The 21,901-nt window shown below is 46.3% G+C and overlaps 1 protein-coding gene across 3 annotated transcripts in view; it reads left to right on the forward strand.

The window, feature by feature from the left end:
* DNMT1 (DNA methyltransferase 1) overlaps window positions 1-21,901 on the forward strand; it is a 51,706-nt gene that overhangs the window by 19,863 nt on the left and 9,942 nt on the right. For all 3 annotated transcript variants that reach the window (XM_028712550.2, XM_028712549.2, XM_028712551.2), the window contains exons 13-26: window positions 4,012-4,163; window positions 4,476-4,663; window positions 5,394-5,583; window positions 8,761-8,858; window positions 9,458-9,605; window positions 11,801-11,916; window positions 12,587-12,791; window positions 14,551-14,684; window positions 14,919-15,092; window positions 15,595-15,816; window positions 18,036-18,228; window positions 18,700-18,790; window positions 20,462-20,596; window positions 20,770-21,052. In XM_028712550.2, the coding sequence (XP_028568383.2) occupies window positions 4,012-4,163; window positions 4,476-4,663; window positions 5,394-5,583; window positions 8,761-8,858; window positions 9,458-9,605; window positions 11,801-11,916; window positions 12,587-12,791; window positions 14,551-14,684; window positions 14,919-15,092; window positions 15,595-15,816; window positions 18,036-18,228; window positions 18,700-18,790; window positions 20,462-20,596; window positions 20,770-21,052 (2,329 nt within the window). The remainder of the gene's footprint in view (window positions 1-4,011; window positions 4,164-4,475; window positions 4,664-5,393; window positions 5,584-8,760; window positions 8,859-9,457; window positions 9,606-11,800; window positions 11,917-12,586; window positions 12,792-14,550; window positions 14,685-14,918; window positions 15,093-15,594; window positions 15,817-18,035; window positions 18,229-18,699; window positions 18,791-20,461; window positions 20,597-20,769; window positions 21,053-21,901) is intronic.

The raw sequence follows: 21,901 nt of genomic DNA on the forward strand, positions 1-21,901 counted from the left end.
ATGTATTAATAAATATGAACAAATACAAAAATATATAAACAGCAGAAAAACATTACATATTTTTTGAAATTAAAGTTTTCCCCAACAACAACAACCACTCCTAAGTCACTGACTCTTCTAAGTGAGCCAGATAGACAAGGGGGACCCAGGCCTTGCAGAACTCACAGCTCAGTCTCTTGTTGAAGAAACTACTGGCAGCGATGAAAAGCGTCTTCTTCTGCCAACCCCAGTTCTCTTGCATGCTGTGCTCAAAATGGGGGTGCCAATCCCTTTCCAGGTGGGCTTAATTGAGTGGCCTAATTGTCCCCCTTCATCCCTGATCACCTCCACCACTTTGGGCGCTGCATATGTGACTGCGCAGAGCAAGCAGTCCTCACAAATCCACAGCACGACCTATTTGCAAAGCTGCGCATGTGCTTTACCAGCCAAGGAGCAGGACATGCTGCCGCACATCTTGACATACATGTTCTGTCAGAGAGCTACCATGGAATTGACCTCAGGGAAGACAAACTGTGTGGAGCAGTGTTGCTGGGCTACAACTCCCATCAACCCCAGCCAGCACGCTCAATGATTAGGGACAATGGGGGCTGTAGTCCAGCAACACCTGGAGGGCCACAGGCTCCCCATCCCTGCTTTAGAGCTTTGAGAATGCTTGGTTGCCTTCGTATCTAGGAGGAGGGAATTCCACAGCCCAGTGCCATCACGTAGAAGCATTCTTTAAGAACCAAGTTGTGCTCAACTTAAAAAGAGAAAAGCATTCTTTCAGAGCAGTGATTCTCAAGCAGTTGACTGAGACCCCTCAGTGGTGCTTGGGCCACATTCAGGTGGACTTCAGTGTCTCGGCAGGAGATGGGTAGAAATACTTTGAGAGACATGTGGGAAGAGAAATAGATAAAACAGGCATAGGCAACCGGGCCCTCCAGATGTCTTGGCCTACAATTCCCATGATCCCTAGCTAATAGGACCAGTGGTCAAGGATGATGGGAATTGTAGTCCCAAAAATCTGGAGGGTCAAAGGTTGCCTATGCCTGATACAAAAGATAAAACCTTCTCCATTTAATAATAACAACAACAACAACAACAACAACAATAATAATAATAATAATAATAATTTTTTATTTATACCCCGCCCTCCCCAGCCAAGGCCGGGCTCAGAGCGGCTTACAAGCAATAATAAAAACAAGAAGAATGATTACAATTTAAAAACAAAAATAAAATACAACATTAAAATAATGGAACATTAAAATATTAAAATGTAGCCTCATTGCAGGAGGAGAAGGAAAAGAAAAAAGAAAGAGAGGGAGGGAGGGAATCAAATTGGCTCCAAGACAAAGGCCAGGCGGAACAACTCTGTCTTACAGGCACTGCGGAAAGAAATCAGATCCCGCAGGGCCCTGGTCTCATGAGGCAGAGCGTTCCACCAGGCTGGGGCCAGAGTTGAAAAGGCCCTGGCTCTGTGGTTGAGGCTAATCTGACTTCCTTCGGGCCCGGGACCACTAGGGTGTTGTTATTTATGGACCTTGAGGCTCTCCGTGGGGCATACCAGGAGAGGCGGTCTCGTAGGTACGAGGGTCCTAGGCCGTGAAGGGATTTAAAGGTCAAAAGCAGCACCTTAAATCTGACCCTGTACTCCACTGGGAGCCAGTGCAGCTGGAAAAGCACTGGGTGAATATGCTCCCATGGCAAAGACCCCTTGAGCCTCGCTGCCGCTTTCTGGGACAGCTTCAAGGGCAGCCCCGCGTAGAGCAAATTACAGTAGTCAAGCCTGGAGATGACCGTCGCATGGATCACTGTGGCCAGGTCGGGGCAGGAAAGGTAAGGGACCAACTGCTTGTTGTGGCGAAGGTGGAAAAATGTCGCCTTGGCTGTTGCTGTAACTTGCGCCTCCATGGAGAGGGAGGCGTCAAGGATTACACCCAAACTCTTAACGGAAGGCAATGGCACTAATTGGGCCCCCGCAAGAGAAGGGAGTTGGTCCCTCATCCCCATGCCATCCCAACCTAGCCATAGGACCTCTGTCTTTGAAGGATTTAGTTTCAATTGGCTCCCACGAAACCAGCCACAGCTTCCAAGCATCTGGTCAGTGTGTTCGGGGCCGAGTTGGTGTGGCCATCCATCAGCAGATAGAGCTGAGTGTCATCAGCATATTGGTGACAGCCCAGCCCAAAGCTCCGGATAATCTGGGCAAGGGGGCGCATAAAGATGTTAAAAGCATCGGGGAGAGAATTGCGCCCTGCGGCACTCCACACACCAAGGAGTGGCGCGACAACATCTCCCTCCCTAGTGCCACCTTCTGTCCCCGACCAGAGATAAAAGAGCACAGCCATTTACGGGCTATGCCCTGTATCCCCACGTCTGCGAGGCGGTGGTCCAGAAGATCATGATCGACCATGTCAAAGGCTGCTGACAAATCTAAAAGGATCAGCAGTCCTGACCCGCCTCGATCCAGTTGTCTACGGAGATCATCTGTTAGGGCAACCAGAGCCGTCTCCGTCCCAAAACCAGGACGGAAACCGGACTGAAATGGATCTAATGCTGATGTTTCCTCCAGAAACCTACCAAGCTGTTCAGCAACCGCTCTCTCAATTACCTTACCCAGGTATGGAAGATTTGAAACTGGGCGGTAATTGGATAGGTCTAAGGGATCTAATGAAGTTTTCTTTAAGAGTGGACACACCACTGCTTCCTTCAATTCCCCTGGGAAAGTCCCCGTGTCAAGGGACAAATTGATAATTTCAACCAGGGGGGTCCGCGCAACATCTGGACACTCCCTAATCAGCCAAGACGGGCACGGATCAAGGAGGCAGGTGGTGGGCCTACCAACTTGGAGGAATCTATCCACATCAGTAGGGAGTATCCGATCAAAATGGTCCAACACTGGACCTGAAGTCAGTCGAGGGGCCTCCAGTTCAGTCACTGTATCTAAATTGGCAGGGAGGTCACGGCGGAGCAACAGGACTTTCTCCGCAAAAAAGCTCGCGAATGCCTCACAGCTGTGGGTTGAATTTGTGCTTAAATTTGGTTGTCCTCCTAAGGACGTTATTGACCTAATTATTCTAAAAAGTTGTGCCGGGCGAGAGCTAGAGGATGCAATGGAAGCTGCAAAGTAAGATTTCTTGCAAATAATTTAATCATTTCCAAATATGAACCAGATAGCAGCAGAAAGGGGTGTCAGGAATTGCCAGCTGGTTGTGCCAAATGCTGCCTCCATCTGCCACCATTTTGTGACTGCAAAAAAAGGAAAACCCATGCAGGCAATAGTAATAGGCAATTACTGCAGTAAGATCCGTTCCAAAAAAATTTATCTTGTGTTTTTTTTTAAAAGAGCTTTTCATGTTTCAAAACTTGCTTCTTCTCCATTATTAAAACTTTTTCTTGTCAGTTTCACAGGAGCTTACTGTTATACAAAATTTGCTTCTCCAATAATACAGATTTTTGGTATCCGTTTCACATAATTTGCTTCTTCAGTAATGCACCTGCAAAAAATATACGTAATAGCTCCCATCAGTTACAGTTTTCTTTGTTCATAAACTCAAAAGGCCCTAGCCTTGTTGCTGACCCAGTGAGGTACATTAAATATACATGTTTTAAAGTTGTTACAAACCTCATTCTGTTCTCTTTTATACAAACAACACTTGCATTCAAATTATATTACATGAGATTCATACCAACCTTACAAATGCCTTCTCAAATTTTCTGTCTTGGGCAACTGCCAGGGTTTACCCTCCTGTAAATATCTCTCTGTTGGTCATGAGAACTGAATGAAGCCTCCATGTTCATTGGCAGTGTATCTTTGATAGCCCTTTGATAGACAAGCAATCTTTGTGCCTTCTGGCTGGCTGCTGTTGGGAACAGGGAGCAGGGTTAGACCTCTGGTCTTGCTCACTAATGCAGTTTTTGTCATTCTTAGGTGCTCACACATGTTGCTTAATCATCCACTCAGTTCATGGCTAAGTATGTATTTGTACCCAAGTCTTGTTCATTGGGAAACACATTTGCATTGCATTCTAGCCTTTGCAGATTATATCCTGATGGAACCAAGTGAGGAATACGCCCCCATCTTTGCTCTGATGCAGGAGAAGATCTACATGAGCAAAATTGTTGTTGAATTCTTGCAAAATAACCCTGATGTCAGCTATGAGGACCTGCTGAACAAGATAGAGGTTAGTCCAGCAGACGAGGGCAGCCGTGTCTTGTGTCTGTAAGAAGACCGACGTCAAGGAACTCAGATCAGCATACATTGTCTATCCATCTCAATTCTTTTTGTCCTCAAAACAACCCTATGAAGTAGGTTAGACTGCCATTGTGTGTCACCATCTTGAGATGGCTGAGCAACCATTTTTGAACACCAGGCAGCTGAGAGAGCAGATGAACCTGCTATTGCAATGCTTTTTTGCTCTTGCTTAACATTCTTCTCCTGACTTGCCAGTTTAAAACCAGTAGAATTGTTAAATTCCTTCTAATTCTGTCTCCAGACCACTGTCCCTCCGGCTGGATTAAACTTCAACCGTTTCACAGAAGATTCCCTCCTCCGGCATGCCCAGTTTGTGGTAGAGCAAGTGGAAAGCTATGATGAGGCAGGAGACAGTGACGAGCCTCCTGTTCTCATCACCCCCTGCATGAGAGACCTGATAAAACTGGCAGGAGTCACGCTAGGCAAAAGGTACGCCAGCAGCTGCACCCTGGGAGTTGCCCTTCGGAGGTGCTTCATCTCCTCCTTTGGGCTGTGCAACTTAACGCCAAAGAAGAAGGCTTGCGTCAGAGAACCTTCTTTGGTGCTCAGTGTTCGCCACACTCAATGTTTGGGAGGTGGGCTCTAGACTTTCTCTTTGGTCCTTCCTCTTTCTGTGTGCAGGGAATGTTTTTTTAGGGAGAAGGATTCAATCATGTGACCTGATGTTTGGCATAGCACAGCACAGATGCGCCTCCTGCTGAGTCAGCCCATCTAAACCAGTACTTACGCCAGCTGGCAGCGGCTCCCCAGGATTTCAGGAAGGAGTCTTTCCCAGCCCCACCTGGAGAGTATGAGGGTTGAGCCTGGGACCTTTTCCTTGAGAAGCGTGTCCTCTATCACTCTGCTAGAACTCCTTCTGCAGATCAGTTGTGTGCTATTTGGAGGAGCGCGTGGGTGAATTTTCCTCTTGCCTATATGAGGATAGAATACTGTAGCTCAGAGATAGACGATGTGGTACCTTCCAGATGTTGGTGGCACTACAGCTACCATCAGTCCCAGGTAGCCCAGTCCTGCAGGTGAGGGGTGCTTAGTCCCAACAGCTTCTGGAGGGCACCAAATTGGCTTTGAGAGCTGGAGAAAGGGGGGATTCCATCTTGTTCCAGTGTTTTCCCTGTGTCCTGCAGGTGCTTAGCTTTTCACATCTGTCTTCTCCTCCTAGACGAGCAGCAAGAAGGCAAGCCATTCGGCACCCTACCAAGATCGACAAGGACAAAGGCCCTACCAAGGCAACCACCACGAAGCTGGTCCATTTGATCTTTGACACCTTCTTCTCTGAGCAAATAGAGAAAAACGAAAAGGAGGAAGACAAAGAGAACGGCTTGAAGCGCAGGCGCTGTGGGGTTTGCGAGGTAACAACAAAAGAGAGGCTGCATTGGTGACCCAGACACCCTGTTTTGCCTACAGAGAAAGGGTGGCATGAGGTTGGCATGAGGAGTTCCAACATGGAAGGAGCAGCGCTTCCTCATCTTTTCTTTTTGGTCTCCTGGACACATTCATTTCCTGCCTTATGGAACTCCCCTTCCCAACACTGCTGCTCCTGGCCAAACAGTTCCCAAAGTCTTCAAATATAGAGCTGTCTGGTTCAGCACACAGCATGCAGATTAAGGTCAACTCCCCCCTCTGCTTCTTGGGTCACTTTTACTTGAAGCAGGGCAGATAGACAGAAAGAGATGAGCTCCTGCATTGGTCAGCGGCCCCTGGCTTTAATTTGGTAGCTGAAGAAGAGAGTCCCTGAGCATGTATTCCTGGATTTTCCTCCAGCTTTACCTGGTCTTTCATAGAGAAGACTACTGTTGTACCTTCCAGAGCTGAGGGTGAGAGCAGCGTTAGAAACAGAGATGTGAAAGCTTGGAGCTAAAGGGCACCTTAAACCGAGGTTATGGCCCAACAGCGGAATGTCTAGGTGCACTTTTTATAACAAGAATATGAACTGTAGCTAAAGTATTATGTTCATTTTTCACATGGTCTGGTCCTTCCCCTGCCCACCCCCCCTAATATTCTTAAGAGGGTCTCGTTTCCAGTCTTCAGAGAGTAGCTGGAAGTGGAGAGGCAGAAAAAGCTCCTCCTTTCCTTCCACTCTGCAGTTTTAATCTGAAATCTTAGGTGCAGTACAGCTCCCAGAGCTCAGAAACTGCTTGCGCTAATGAAATTCCCTGTTGCAAAATGTGCCTAACAATGGGAGCTTCAAACACTGAGTGGGAGCAGAGCTCTCTGATTACCTGCTATTACCTTTCTGCTCCACCAGAGGAAGCATGAAGCAACCTGAAGCAGACCCCAAAGCACCTGTGGTCACGTGACACAGGAAGTTAGTCATCCTTCTCTGCAGGGCAATGTGGAGCTCTTTAAATATGGGGTTGCCACCTTTGGTTGGGCAAAATAAGGGACAGGTTGTGGGAGGGGAGTTGGTGGGCTAAAAAGTACTCCACCTGGTGCAGAATGAAATTGTTTCAAAGCAATCCATTACAGTGGATTGTTTCCAGTGCTGGTCATACTCATAGAGTGGACCCAATGAAATTTATGGATCTAAGTTAGCAATGCACATTAATTTCAATGACTCACATCCTCCCCAACCACTGAATTTCTGCCTGTCAGAAGAATGGTAAATGTGGAAACCCAGCCAAAGAAAGAAAGAAAGAGCTGGAGATAGCAACAGTTTTGTTTCTCTTCCTAACAGAGCTTTGTCTCCAACGTCCCATGTGCCAGTTCTCTCTCTCTCTCTCTCTCTCTCTCTCTCTCTCACACACACACACACACACACACCCTAGTCAGACAAGTTCATCCTACCACTAGAGGTTTCTTGTCACATACCTGAAGCATTTTTAAAAGAATTCATAGAGACATAGAATTGTATGGTTGGAAGGGACCCCAAGGGTCATCTAGTCCAACCCCCTGCAATGCAGGAATCTTAACTAAAGCATCATTTAAAGCCACTAACAGTTGTGGAGTTCCACAAAGAATCCTGTTTAAAAATCATTTTATTTCCCATTTTCAGCTTTCACAAATATTTTAACAAGAAAAACAAAATCTTTCTTCCCCTTGACTTCCCTCCCCTCCTTTCTGTGGTTCTTTATCTCATATCTTTTTATTACTGTATATCTGATTCAAATATATTTACAAATTTTTCCTTATTTCCCCCTTAATTGTCTCTTACTGCACGTGCTTATATCAGTCCTGCAAATGTTTTAATTCGTTTACAAATACTCAATAATATTTCCCCAGTCTGTTTTTAAAAGTCTCTTGTCTTGATTTTTTATTCTTCTGGTGAGTTTCACCATTTCTGCATATTCCATTAATTTTAATTGCCAATCTTCCCTTGTCGGAACTGTTTCTTCTTTCCGTCCCCCAAAGAATCCTTGTTTGTTTTCAGACCCCCTGTTGCTCTCCCAGAGATATAATCCCCATAGGCTGCCTCCTTGCCTCCCACAACCACACTCTTTCTCTCCCCTTTGAAAAGGCTGCTGCTCCACTGTTGGCCACCCTGGAGCCCCACTTAGCTGGTTTTGGAGGGGAGGGAGGGCTCAGTTTCCTGAGCACCTAGCAATTCTGGTTGCATGAGACAAGCAAGTTTGGGTGAGCTCACAAATGCCAATTTTGTTTTTATGACTTCAAAAATGGGACAAATTGGGTGCCAGACGGGACAGGGGACTCTGTGCCCCCAAAACAAGACAATCCCATTTTTCAAGGGATGGGTGGCAACCCTATTTAATATGACCCGTATTTTCAGAACTCATTTGCACAATTTCTATCCTGCACATTCCTGAGATGGTTAACAAACTAGTGAGAAACAGCAAAAGCTACATTGGCAGAGGGTGGAGAGAAATAAAATAAAGCATATATCCTTACACAACGAACTTAAGCAGTAGCAATCCACTCAAATGTACTGTAAAAAAAATGCCCAAATTAAGAAAACCCCAGTAATTCTTAAAAGTCTTAAGAAAACATGAATGTTTTTATCCTCCTGGTGTGAAATGATAGTAACAAGAGTTACAAGGCAGGCTGCCATGGGAAAACTGCATATAAAGTTTAAGGGAAGAAGTCAAACTTCTTAACATTTCCCCCAAATTCATTCCGTCTCTCTGTTTCTGTCTGTCTCTCTCTCGTAGCCTTTGCCAACCTAGCACACTCCAGATATTTTGCACTGTAGCTCCCATGGAATTGGCTGGGGCTCATGGGAGTTGTAGTCCAAAACATTTATCATGGGTAGTTCCCTCCCTTTCCTGGGCTACCGTCCTTTATGTTATTTAAAGGCTGTGATTTGTTTTAGAGACTGCTTTGTTTGGAGGCCTGTTAGGAATTGCCACCAATGGAAGCTGGGTCAGCATCTTACTGTTTCCTAAGAGTTTGCTGAGTCTTCTTCACAGTGGAGCCTATCTTGGTTTGGGATACACCTGCCCATTCTGCTTACCCATCCACAGTTTCCTTGTGAACTACCCTTGTTTGGATACTTGTCTCCTGGCAGGTGTTGGGCCATATGCATATGTTCTCTCGGCTCCTTCTTCCTTCCTTCCTTTTTTTTCTCTTTCCAGGTTTGCCAGCAGCCAGAGTGTGGCAAATGCAAAGCTTGCCAGGATATGATTAAGTTTGGTGGCACTGGGAAGTCAAAACAGGCCTGCATAATGAGAAGGTAATTATGACCTCTGCCTTGAAGGATTGCAAGCTTGGGCAAGAGATTCATCCACCTGTGTCCATTTTTGCCGACCCAACAGTTGAAAACTTATACATGCACTCAGGTTTATATAATGCACATAATTGTGTTACTACTCTTATTGAAATAAACCACCCACCACACAACTTATCACATCTCTGGTCAAGATATGTGAGGAACTGTTGAATCCTGACATGGCTATATGGATTTAGAATCAATGTGAATTGAACAGTTATGAGTTGAGGATTTTTTTAAATTGCCTTGCTTTCTGTCTCTGAGCAATTGCATCTTTAGTCCCATCTTCAAACTCTTCTCTGCAGCAATAAGGGCTGGATTTAATGCTGCTCAGTGTCAAAGTATTGTAAAGCACTGTAGAAATGAGATGATTCAGGCAAACTAAATTAGCCAGGATTATGTAAAACAAAACATGTTTGTACTGTTGGTATAATATCTCAGTTGGGAAATCTGCTTGCAAAATGAACACACTGCCGAATTGAGGGAGTGTGTGTGCATGTCTGTGCCAAATTAGGCCTCCATTTCTCAGCTGCACATTGTATTTTTTTAAAAATTGGTTTTAGATGTCCCAATCTGGCCGTAAAAGAAGCTGATGAAGATGAGGAAGTGGATGATAACATCCCTGAAGTGCCCTCGCCCAAAAAAATGCTGCAAGGAAGGAAGAAGAAGCAAAGCAAGAGCCGAATTTCCTGGGTGGGAGAGCCTATCAAGGTATAATGCCTGCACAGGAAAAGGCAGCTCAAGCAGTTGGAAAAGGGATTAGCTTGGTGTCTCACATCCAAGTTTGGGGGGCGGGGATGCAGAGATCCCTTGAGTTCAACCTTTGCATTCTTGTTGTGTATTGCACTTCACTGTGTCATTTGGGGATACCCAGCAGGTTGCACTCCAGATGTTGCGGGACTAAATCTTCCATTATCCCTGACAATAAGCCATGCTAGCTGGGGCTAAAGGGTGATGGACACCCGCAACAGCTGGAGGGTACCATGTTGGCTGCTGTTGTCGTTTAGTCATTTAGTCGTGTCCGACTCTTTGTGACCCCATGGACCAGAGCACGCCAGGCACTCCCGGAGTTTCGTAAAATCCATGTTGCTTGCTTCTGTAACACTGTCCAGCCATCTCGTCCTCTGTCGTCCCCTTCTCCTTGTGCCCCACCTTGGCTAACCCTGGTGTAAAACAATGTTGTGGTGCATTGCTAGATGCCCAGGCAGTAGGTGTCCACATTATGGGCCTGATATTCCTGGGTGCCCTATGATTTGTGGTTTAGACACATCTTTTGTCTTTTTTTAAAAAAAATACTTACTACATTTTTTTAATAGAATCATAAAATTAGAGAGTTGGGAGGGATCCCAGGGATCATCTACTCCAACCCCTGCAATGCAGATGCCAGTCAACTTCTGCTTAAAAACCTCCAAAGAAGGAGAGTCCGTTCCACAGTCAAACAGCTCTTACTGTCAGAAAGTTCTTCCTTCCTGATATTTAGCCAGAGTTTCTTTCTTGTAATTTGAAGCCATTGGTTCAAGTCCTACCTTACAGAGCAGGAGAAAACAAGCTTGCTCCATCTTTGATGTGATGAATGTCACATGCTTTAGATATCCTTTAAATATTGGAAAATGCCTAGCGTATCTCATCACGGTCTCCAACCAACCAACCCATAACAATCATTCTCTAGACAGTTCAGAAACTAAAAACATTAAAGCACAAACTAATTAAAGGAAGCTGAAACAATTTCTTTTTTGCAACCATGAGAGTTTGAGACATGCTTAGCAGAAAATGAAAATAAATTAAATCCAAGCTATGCAGAGACCTAAAGAAGGCAGCAGTTCTACACACTGCCAGCCAGATGCTTTGGTTCCTGGTGCAGTTGTGGCCAGGCAACATCCTCTAATCCAGTGGTTACCAATTAGGGGTCCAGGGACCTCGGGGGGTCTATGGAATGCACCCAGCAGGTCCGTGGCCCCATCCCTTGCCTGCCCCCAACTAAATTTTTGTCATTTTTGCATGGTAATATCACAAATTTTATGTTCAGTTTTAGCGCTGTGCGATTTTTCAATATATTCGCCAAAATCAGTTTTGAAATCACACCGTGATAATGATTTTGACCCAGCAATACACAGCAATATATTGCTCCTTGCGCAAGGGAGAGCAGGGCAGCCAGTTTCAAGGCACCACCAATGTTGCACAATGATCTCAGCTGATAACGCTGCTGATCTGAGCTGCCTTTGCTCACGCTGACGGAGAACAGGGCAACTGATTGCAGGGTGCTGCTTTCTCTTCACGCTGACGGAGAACAGGGCAGCTGGTCATTCTCACTCCAAGGCACCGTGGCACTACCTTCCCCTGGCACTCAGGCAGAGCAGCTTTTCTCAGCAGGAAAGCAGCAGCAGCCACAGTGGGGTTTGATCCACCCCCACCCCTCCCACTCAAACCATGTGGTGGAGGGGACTCCACTTCCTCTCCTCCCCTCACCCATCTGATCCCCACGCCTCATCTCCAATTTCAGACATCTTGATATATCAGAATATCATGATGTTTAGCTGCTGATATATCATGATGTTGAAAGCCAGATGTTGCTCAGCCCTAGTCTGGTTTTAGTATACTGAAAATCCTTTGCTTTTTAGGGAGTACCCCACATTTTGTTCAAAAAATTGCTTTGCACAGTTAATTTCCATAGAGTTATCAAAATATTCAGAAGTAGGGGGTCCATGGCTTGAAGAATAGGGGGTCCTCAGTAATTAGCTGATTGGGAACCACTGCTCTAATCCCTTCTGCCAAGGCAGAGGGAGCTCTGAGATGTGATGACAGCAAGCAAGGTGGGTGTCAGTGTGCTTATGTAGTCTTCAAGACCCCAGCACTGGTGCTTTTCTCGTCTTGCCGTCTCATTGACACCACCCTCTTTCTGTCTGCAGATTGACGGCAAAAAGGATTTCTACCAGAAGGTGTGCATTGATTCAGAGGCCCTGCAAATTGGTGACTGTGTCTCTGTCAGCCCAGATGACCCCACAAAGCCTCTTTACTTGGCAAGGTGTGCTGTCATGGTGGTGGTGTAGGGGCTGGGCTTGGACTCAACCTTCCGTCCTGTCGTGTAACTTGGACACAGGCTACCCAGAAACTGTATTTAGGGATAGTGGCAAGTTGCTTATTAGGCTGTATACAATATGTATGTATTTTATTACCAAGCATGTTAGAAAGAGAGAAGCCATGGAAGGGGGATTGCATTTACTGGTATGAATTATTCTGAGCCCACTGCTGCTTCCTAGAAGGTGGTCTCCCCTGTTCAGTATAGGCTTCTTTTGTAAGCTGTTGCAATGTCCTGGTTAGGGGGCTGAGCTGTGAACTAGGAAGCCCTAGGTTGAAAGACGGCCTCAGCTGTAAACTTTTCAAGTGGCCCTATGCAGTCTGCTCTCTCCCAGCCTTAGTTCTCCCCCCACCCCCAGTCTTCAGTATAAAGGGGTCTACTGGCCAACTTACAGAGTTCATAAGGATTGCTGATTTTCTTTGGAGCCTTTCTAACCCTTTGACTTGCACAGAGCTATAGGCAAAGTCCTCTTGCCTGCCCCACCTGTTTTTTGATGCCTTCTCAGCTAGGCCACCTTTTCTGGGAGCGCTTCAGACAAAACATCTTTTTCCGAGGGAGGGGGTGATGTCTTTGCCTTGGTTTCCAGTTTGAAGCTCATCTTTGTTCCTTCTCCCAGAGTCACTGCCATGTGGGAAGACGCCAGCAGTGGGCCAATGTTCCATGCCCACTGGTTTTGCCGTGGCACTGACACCGTTCTGGGAGCAACCTCTGATCCGCTGGAACTTTTCTTGGTGGACGAGTGCGAAGACATGCAGCTGACTTACATTCACGGCAAAGTCAATGTCCTTTACAAGGCTCCCTCAGAGAACTGGTCCCTAGAGGTATGTTGAGGAATTCCACTGCTCTGGCAGCTTAGATGGAAGGGTGGCACCACTGTCTCCCTCTGGTGATGAGGTGCCAGGCTAATATGCTCACAGTTCTCCACTATGTCTTGTTCTTATCTTACGCCTGGCTCCAGCTTTTGGGAGGCAGCACTGCAGCGGCCCATGGCAGCTACCATGCCAGAGCTGCCTTTGCCTGCTCATGAGTGAGTATCATAGGAAGAAGTTAGGTAACTGTAAGGGGTGGGGGGTGTATGTGTACACACACACACACACTTTATATTTAGTGGAATTGGTATAATTCTTAATTCTAAAACAGTCCCTAAGCAGTGTATATAAAATAAAACATACATTCAAATTACAGTGGTACCTAAGGTTACATACGCTTCAGGTTACATATGCTTCAGGTTACAGACTCCGCTAGCCCAGAAATATTACCTCAGGTTAAGAACTTTGCTTCAGGATGAGAACAGAAGTCGTGCTCCGGCGGCGCGGCAGCAGCGGGAGGCCCCATTAGCTAAAGTGGTGCTTCAGGTTAAGAATAGTTTCAGGTTAAGAACGGACCTCCGGAACGAATTAAGTACTTAACCTGAGGTACCACTGTATCAATAAGAATCAGACTTAAATACAAACTAGCCAAAAGAAAATTACAAGATATAAGTAATATCAGCAAGTACAAAATAAGCATTTTAAAAGCATTTAAAATGTCACATTTGCATATAGAATCATAGAATCATAGAGTTGGAAGAGACCACAAGGGCCATCGAGTCCAACCCCCTGCCAAGCAGGAAACCCCATCAGAGCACTCCTGACATATGGTTGTCAAGCCTCTGCTTAAAGACCTCCAAAGAAGGAGACTCCACCACACTCCTTGGCAGGAAATTCCACTGTCGAACAGCTCTTACTGTCAGGAAGTTCTTCCTAATGTTTAGGTGGAATCTTCTTTCTTGTAGTTTGGATCCATTGCTCCGTGTCCGCTATCTTCACAGGCTTGTCTAACTAAACACAAAAGGCTTTAGCCAGTGCCAAAAAGAATGCAGCCCAAGAGGCTGCCTAGTGTCAAAGGGCAGGGAGTTCAAGGGCATAGATTCTTCCCTGTGGAAACATCAGTTTCCTGCAAGTGCCAAATGAACATCCTGTGGCATTTGTAAAAGTGCCAGTTCTGCAGATAAAGCAGTAGAGTGGGCATATATAGGGTAAGGTTGTAAAGAGGTTCCCACCCTAGTCAGATTAGGCTGCTGGCTGCAGGAGGGCTGCCTGGGGGCCCCATGTCAGGGGTCTGGGCCAGGCAAAGCACCAGCTTTTTCTAAGACACTGGAAGGATCAAGTCACCTGATAATTCCAGTAGGAGCTGTGACTTCATGTGCAGTCTCCTTGCAAGGTGGTCTTGAAGCATAGGTTGTCCCACCCTCAAACATTTTTCTTTCCGCTTCTGCCAGCATCTGTTGTGGCATTTCTTATTTTATTTTTACTTCCAGCTTCATAGGGACACCTTGGGCATGACTCTCATCTCTCCCCCACCATAACTATTGCAGCACATTTTCTTTTTGTATCCGGTCCATGTGTTGCCATTCAGAACATCCTGCAGCCAGGAATTCCTCAGACAAACTGAACTTGGGCTTTTGTGGCTTCTGCGTGTGTTTTGGTGCATGTGCACATGCTGAAATCATAGTGGCCATTTCTTGTTCTGCTTAGATAATCTGCTTGCTTTCATCTCTCTCCTCCCCACCCCTCAACTTCCAAAATCTTCTTCCCATAGGGAGGGCTTGATACAGAGATCAAAATGGTGGAAGATGATGGCAGAACATATTTCTACCAAATGTGGTATGATCAAGAGTATGCCAGGTTTGAGACTCCGCCAAAGACTCTGCCTCCTGAAGACAACAAATACAAGTTAGTGCACCAGACTAGAAGGCTTTGGCAGGGGAGGTGTAGCTGGAAAATATTGAAAGTGGGGTAGAAGGCATGGATGTGTAGCCTTTGGTGCGATAGAACTTTATGGCATTGGTTTGGATGCTCCAAACTGTTTCCGTTGTCCCATTAATCTAGCGCTAGAAGGTGAGGGTTCGCTGGTGTCTACCCCACGCCACTCAATCTAATCCAAGCATTCACCTGCTTTTCTCCCAGGTTCTGCATGAGCTGCGCAAGTTTGGATGAGGTGAGGCAGAAGGAAATCCCCAAAGTCTTGGAGCCCCAGGAGGAGTTGGAAGGGAAGATGTTCTACAGCATGGCAGTGAAAAATGGAGTGCAGTATCGGGTGGGAGATGGAGTCTTCCTCCTTCCAGATGCCTTCCTGTTCAGGTTGGTCTTTGAACTGGCTTCTGGGTGGAGCAAGAGAAGGGATTGCTTAGTATAGAGCTGGCTCCTTTGTTGATAATGCAGGAATCAAAAATCCAAATTGATTCATACCAGCCCAACGCATTTAAAAATGTTTATTTTTCAGAATATCACATCTTAAAACGTCATTTAAACATCAACAGTAGAAGAAAAGGGTCACTAAAAGGGAAGGAAACTCGTGGGATACAGTTGTGGGAGTTAAAGAATTAAGAAAGAAATGCAATTACATTGCAGATCTTCAGGGCAGCCTTCTAAATATTATTGATCGGTCAAGAGTCCTCAGCACAGCCTTGCGAACCAATCAACGATAATTATTGTGCAGGCCACAAAATTTTGTGCCCATTTGTCTGCCCACACTTATACCAGTTTGAAGTCACTCTCCTCCTATTTGCAGAAACTTTGACTTTGTGTCGCTCATTGATTGCCCTGGTTTTTATTTCATCCCCATTTTCTCCCCTCTCCCCAGCCTGAGGCTTGCCAGCCCTATCAAGCGGCAGAAAAAGGAGGCAGTAGACGAGGAACTGCATCCTGAGCATTACCGCAAGTATTCTGAATATATCAAAGGCAGCAACCAGGATGCACCTGAGCCGTATCGCATCGGCCGAATCAAGGCAATCTACTGCAATATTCGCAGCAACGGCAGGCCCAACGAAGCAGAAATCAAGCTGCGTGTATACAAACTTTACAGGTAAACAGCAACCAGGATGGCTTTACCAGCAAGATGGAAAAATAAACTTTGTTTGTGAATTGGGGATACAGAAGGCATCTTCCATATGCATATCCCTAAATGGGAAACTTCGTGTCTTCCTGGGCGCAAAGACCTTGCATTCAGGATTGCCCATGAGGTAACATTTCCCCCCGCAAAGCAAAACAAAGATATATGATCCTGGTAACTTGCTGTTCAGGAGAAGGAGCAATGTTTGGATTCAGGACCAAATGGCCACAACCAAACGCATCTTTGTATTTTAACGTGTTATTTTAAAAAATGCTAAGATCAGTTGCTGAATGAGGATTGCAGCAGGCAGGGAGGAGCAGCTTAGCTCTTTCCCCCTTATTGTGGTCTTGATGGAAATTCCTGCTCATTGAAGCTGCTGTTAGCAAGGGGGGGGGGGTCCTCTATTTGCGTCAATAACGTGGACAAACTTTGTGTCTCTTCTACTTAGGCTCCCTCCTCCTCCTCCACTGTATAGCAGGTCAGTGGGGTTAGGATGTATGTGCCCTACATAGTGGAGTGTAGAGTAGTCTTTATTGAGGACTAGCAAACAGTGGGCAGCTTACAGTTATAAAGAGGGGTCCTTCCTTCCTTCCTTCCTTCCTTCCTTCCTTCCTTCCTTCCTTCCTTCTACAGCCCACCTTTCCTCCAAGGAGCTCAAGGTGGCATACATGGTTATCGTCCCACTTTTATTGTCACTAAACCCTGTGAGGTAGATGAGGTTGAGAGTGAGTGACTGACCCAAGGTCACCCAGTGAGCTTCATGGTAGAGTGAAGTTTTGAACACTAACCCCTTTGGACATGAGACGTAGGGAGCAGACCTCATAAAGGAAGCTTTGAGAGAACAAATGGTTGCAAGAAGGCTTGAGGATTTTTTACATGGCGATTGGTGATGGTGATGGTGTTGATAGATGTCAGGAGGCAGGTGTCCTGTGGGAAGTCCCTGCATCCTGGTAACAAAATGGTGACTAAGGAAGATGTATGGGACTGAGGGAGAAATCCTCAACTTAGAAAAATGACTGGCTGGCACACCAGAGAAGAAAACACCAAAATGTATTTCTGCAGAGTGTTTGAACTGAAGGTGGAAGGGTGGAAGAGACCAGTGTTAGCCAATTTAAGTAAAACCTTTATTTTTGAACTCTTAAGTGCAGCTGTTTTGTAGTTCATGAAAATCTTTAATAAAAATTATTTTTTAAAAAACAGCAGTACATGGTTCTAAAGTGCCTTCTAAGATAAAGTAGCTGAACCAACATTGAGAAACATCTGAAATGGCAAACGTTAGGCCTACACTAGGCTATGATGTGAACAGGTACATTTTGTTCATGTAAAAAGCAGCATGTGGATGGAGTGTCTGCTACCCCATTCTCAAAAGTAAATATCTCATATGGCCGCTTACAGATATTACTATAAAGTCAATACAGTAAAATCCGAAACTGCCTAAGCTCAAATCTGCATATGCAAAAATGAGTCATTGCAGGCCTTCCAGAATAAACATGTTTTCAAAGCACAATTAGAAGTGCAACAACCTTTCTCTCAGCCTGACTCATTCCTAGTATTGGAGCTGGGCTTGTGGGTCTGTTTAGCTTCTTGAAACCATTGATCAAGAAAAATACTCTTTTGCCTACCCTGCTTTATTCATGCAGAAGACAGAGACACAATTGGTCAGATGTGGCTGCTCCATCATTTCTAGCTTGGCTCCTTACTGAGTACATTAAAATGAAAAACACCAATATTCAATATTTGAGAGCTTGGTCATCAAACAGAATTTAATAGTACAAGTGTTTGTAACCCAATATCCAGTGTGTTCAGTGTTTCTATTTATTTTATGGGGTGGACAACAAATAATGGAAGAAAAAGCAGTGCAGGGAATGCCCAACTCCCTTCAGTATCAGCCCCATCGGCCTGGCCACTGGCCAGGTGGGATTATGGAAGTTGTAGTCCTAAGAGCATCTGAAGGGCCACGGGTTCCATGCACTTGGGACAGAGGAGTGAAGTGACCAAATCAACACCCAGACAAAATGTGGATGGCAGAACTGAAGGCAGGTAAGACTGCCTTCAAATACCAGGGCAATGGGAAAAAACCTCTGAAAGCGACATGGCTGAGGAAGCATCATTTATTTCATGTTGCATGTTTTGTTGTTTGGGCCTGCTCTCTTCCCAGAAGAAAATACTTCTCTGTGCTGCTGTTTTTCCAGGCCAGAGAACACCCATAAGTCCGTGAAAGCCAGCTACCATGCAGACATCAATTTACTATACTGGAGCGATGAAGAGGCCACCGTCGAGTTCAAAGATGTGCAGGGCCGCTGCACGGTGGTGTATGGGGAAGATTTGACAGAAAACATCCAGGACTATTCTGCCAGTGGCTCTGATCGCTTCTACTTCCTAGAGGTGACCTTTCCCATGGCACAGGTTGACTTGTGCAGGCACTGATGCATTCTCTGCATGCCAGCTGGTAGCCAAAGGCTGCTAAAGCCCTTAGTGCTCACGGCATTTTGGGGTCAGAGATGCAAAATCCATCCCCACCCCAAACATGCACTAATGAACATGAAGACCAATTCACTGGCACGTTTCCCCCGTGTAAGCCCCATTTATGGGCAGGAGAAGCACTTAGTAGGATGCGCCCCTTGGGTCAGGCGGGGCTGCTGCCTGGCATCCAGAATCCACTACCTGAGGCAGCTGTTTTATGGTGGGCTGGAGCCAGTGGTCTAAAGGATTAATTTTCCACTCTGTCCATGTGTCCCAGCTATGTACTTGGGAGCCCAAGGAACTTTTGGAAAAGTTTTGTGCTTGGTCTGGGCTAGCTTGAAGGCCAAAATGTTTAGTGTTAAGTTTATTTTTATTTATGTTTTTGTTTTCTAGGCATATAATGCAAAAACGAAAAGCTTTGAAGACCCACCATATCATGCCCGTAGCTCTGGAAATAAAGGGAAAGGGAAAGGGAAAGGGAAAGGTGGGTGCTTGATCAGAACATAACGTGTTTGATCCCAGCCCACTCTCAGGGCGGGATTCAACTATTTAGTCCTGCCAGTGGCAGGCTGTGCAAAGACTTCCCCCTTCCCCTCGTGGGGGGTCAGGATAACCTCAAAAACAGCATGCAGGGGAGGAGGGCAGGGGATTGTTCCCCGTGGAAGGCTGAAGAGTGCTGGGGGTAAGGGGAGAGAATCAAAATTCCGAATTAATCCAGTAATTCTGCAGACAGAAAAATGATTTTAGCAACTTATATCAGACACTACGACGTTGGGTGGAGTTCAACCAAGTCCTACTCTGAGTAGACTCGTTTAAATTAATGAATCTAACTTAGTTATGTTTGTTAATTTTGTTAGGTGTACTTGGAGTAGGACTAGCATTGAATTTCACCCATTTCTCATAACTGATGGCTTGCATGATTGTGCTAATCCATGTGGAGGCACAAAGAGCTTTGCAGGGCATGGAACCAACCCCCCCCCCTTGACTGCTGAGGGGAGCTGCTCTGTCCTCAAGCATCTGGGACGACTCTAGCGCTATATATTTCAGTCCTAGTTTTGCAGACACCAGGGTTAGATCCAGTGGTAGTAACTCTGGAGAGTTATTTCCAGTCCCAGGGGCTGAAGGCACTTTCCTTTGTTCTTTTAATGTATTGTTAAATGAACACACAGGACACCCCGTTCCTTACTCTCATTTTGCATAACTGCATGAAAGCCTAATCTATAGCGGGGTTTTCTGAAGGGTGGGGGATCCACTCACAGTAGGCTCCCACTCTCCCTCCCACCAGTTGCCAAATATTCCAGCAGCTTGTCTAAGAAATAGCACTACTGTCTCTAGGGCTAATAACACACTGAAAGGGAAATGTAGTTGGGGGCCCATATCTGATCATGTGGGAAAGCCCCAAGTCCATCCAGCGAATGGGCAATAGAGGCTTTCATTGTGGGCTACCCAGAGGCATCTGGTTGGCCACTGAGATGAGGATTCTGAACTAGATGGGCTGCTCAAATGTGTGTAAGTTATCCAGGGAAGCTGGATACGCATGCAAATGTAATGAGGGGAGGAATGAGGAGGCAGAGTTTCTGGGTTGTAGAATGGGCTGTTGCACTTCAGAATGCAGGGAGGGATCTTCTTTTTGATGCTCCCCTGCATGAAAAGCTTTCTGCAAGTAGCAAATTAACAGATCAGAGAGTGGGCTTGAACCTTTCTTCCCTGCAGCGTTCACTGCAGCAGGGGTCATTTTTAAAAGATAGCACCCCTCCCCCGGTAGCTTAAAGTAGGGCGCCCATTCCCTTTTGTTCTGCTGCCCAAACTCTGCCTCTTCATTCCTCCTCTCAGTACATTTGCATGCATGAATAAAATAAAGGAAAACCACGAGAGGCTCCCCCCCTGCCTTTTGCATGGTGGGGAGGGAGGTGAAGGTACAGTGTCCTAGCTCCCTATGGAAGGCCAGCAGCTGGCCTTCCAAAGCCTCTTATATTTCTTGAAAATCTCCCTTGCATTGCAGTGTATCACTTTCTGAAACTGCTCTTAAGGGGGCCTTAAAAGTCCAAGTCCTGTCCTGCACCCTGTGGGATCAGAGTGCCAGCTGTGTAGCTGTCTTGCTATGACCCAATTTTGAACACCCTTTCACCCCAGTTTTGTTCTGTTTTTGACACAGGTAAAAGCAAAGGGAAATCTTCAGGAGCAACGGAGCAGAGTGAAATTGAAACTGCTGAGATTAAGCCATCAAAGTTGCGCAGCCTGGATGTCTTCTCTGGCTGTGGAGGCTTGTCAGAAGGCTTCCACCAAGCAGGCAAGGCCATTTAAAAAAGCCATGGGGAGGCTAGGAAGTGCAGGATGATGGACCAGTGGGAGATTCAGTTTTGTTTGCTGGGGGGGTGGTTTGTACCCTGCTACCCGGCTTTGGAAGTGAGGCGTGCAGTGTAAAGCTCTTTTTCCTCTTTTGGTTTCTTTTCCCAATGGCAGAAGTCTCAGAGACTCTGTGGGCCATCGAGATGTGGGAACCAGCAGCACAGGCCTTCCGCCTGAACAATCCTGGCACCACAGTGTTCACGGAGGACTGCAATGTCCTGCTCAAGCTGGTCATGTCTGGGGAGAAGACCAACTCCTTGGGTCAGAAGCTGCCACAAAAGGGAGACGTGGAGATGCTGTGCGGTGGACCACCTTGCCAAGGCTTCAGTGGGATGAACCGCTTCAATTCGCGCACCTATTCAAAGTTCAAGAACTCTCTGGTGGTCTCCTTCCTCAGGTTGACAGTGGCTTAATCAGCAATATAAGTTCTAGGGGCTTAATCAGCAATATAAGTTTTACTCAGCAGTAGATCACATGCTTCAAATGCAGAAGATTGTAGGTTCAGTCCCCAATGCCTCCAGGTAGACTGGGAATGTCCCCCCACCCAATCTGAAACCCTAGGGAGCCATTGCCACTCAGGGTAAAGGTAAAGGGACCCCTGACCATTAGGTCCAGTCGTGGACGACTCTGGGGTTGCGGCGCTCATCTTGCTTTATTGGCCAAGGGAGCCAGTGTACAGCTTCCAGGTCATGTGGCCAGCATGACTAAGCCGCTTCTGGCGAACCAGAGCAGCGCATGGAAACACCGTTTACCTTCCTGCTGGAGCGGTACCTATTTATCTACTTGCACTTTGACGTGCTTTCGAACTGCTAAGTTGGCAGTAGCAGGGACTGAACAACAGGAGCTCACCCCGTCATGGGGATTCGAACCACCTACCTTCTGATTGGCAAGTCCTAGGCTCTTAATCCACAGCGCCACCCGCATCCCGCCAGTCAGTGTAGACCATTCTAAAAAGCTGAATCAGGGTTGTGTATGTGCTGTAGTTCCACAGGATAGAACATGGACCATGACAGTGACTACAGAGTTCAGCTTTCCTGGAAAATCTCTGTATTCTTTTTTTTTAAGATGGAGGTGAAGGTGAGGAGGCACATTTCTAGGCCTTGCAAGTGTAAATGAAACCAAAGCAGGTAGTGTGGGTGGAGACCCTGTGCCCCCCCCCCATGGTGTTGGGCTCCCACTCCCAACAGCCCCAGTCAGCATGGCCTGTGGTCAGGGATGATGGGAGGTGTAGTCCAGCAACACCTGG

Source organism: Podarcis muralis, chromosome 17 (assembly GCF_964188315.1).
Source record: "Podarcis muralis chromosome 17, rPodMur119.hap1.1, whole genome shotgun sequence".
NCBI classification, from domain to species: domain Eukaryota; kingdom Metazoa; phylum Chordata; class Lepidosauria; order Squamata; family Lacertidae; genus Podarcis; species Podarcis muralis.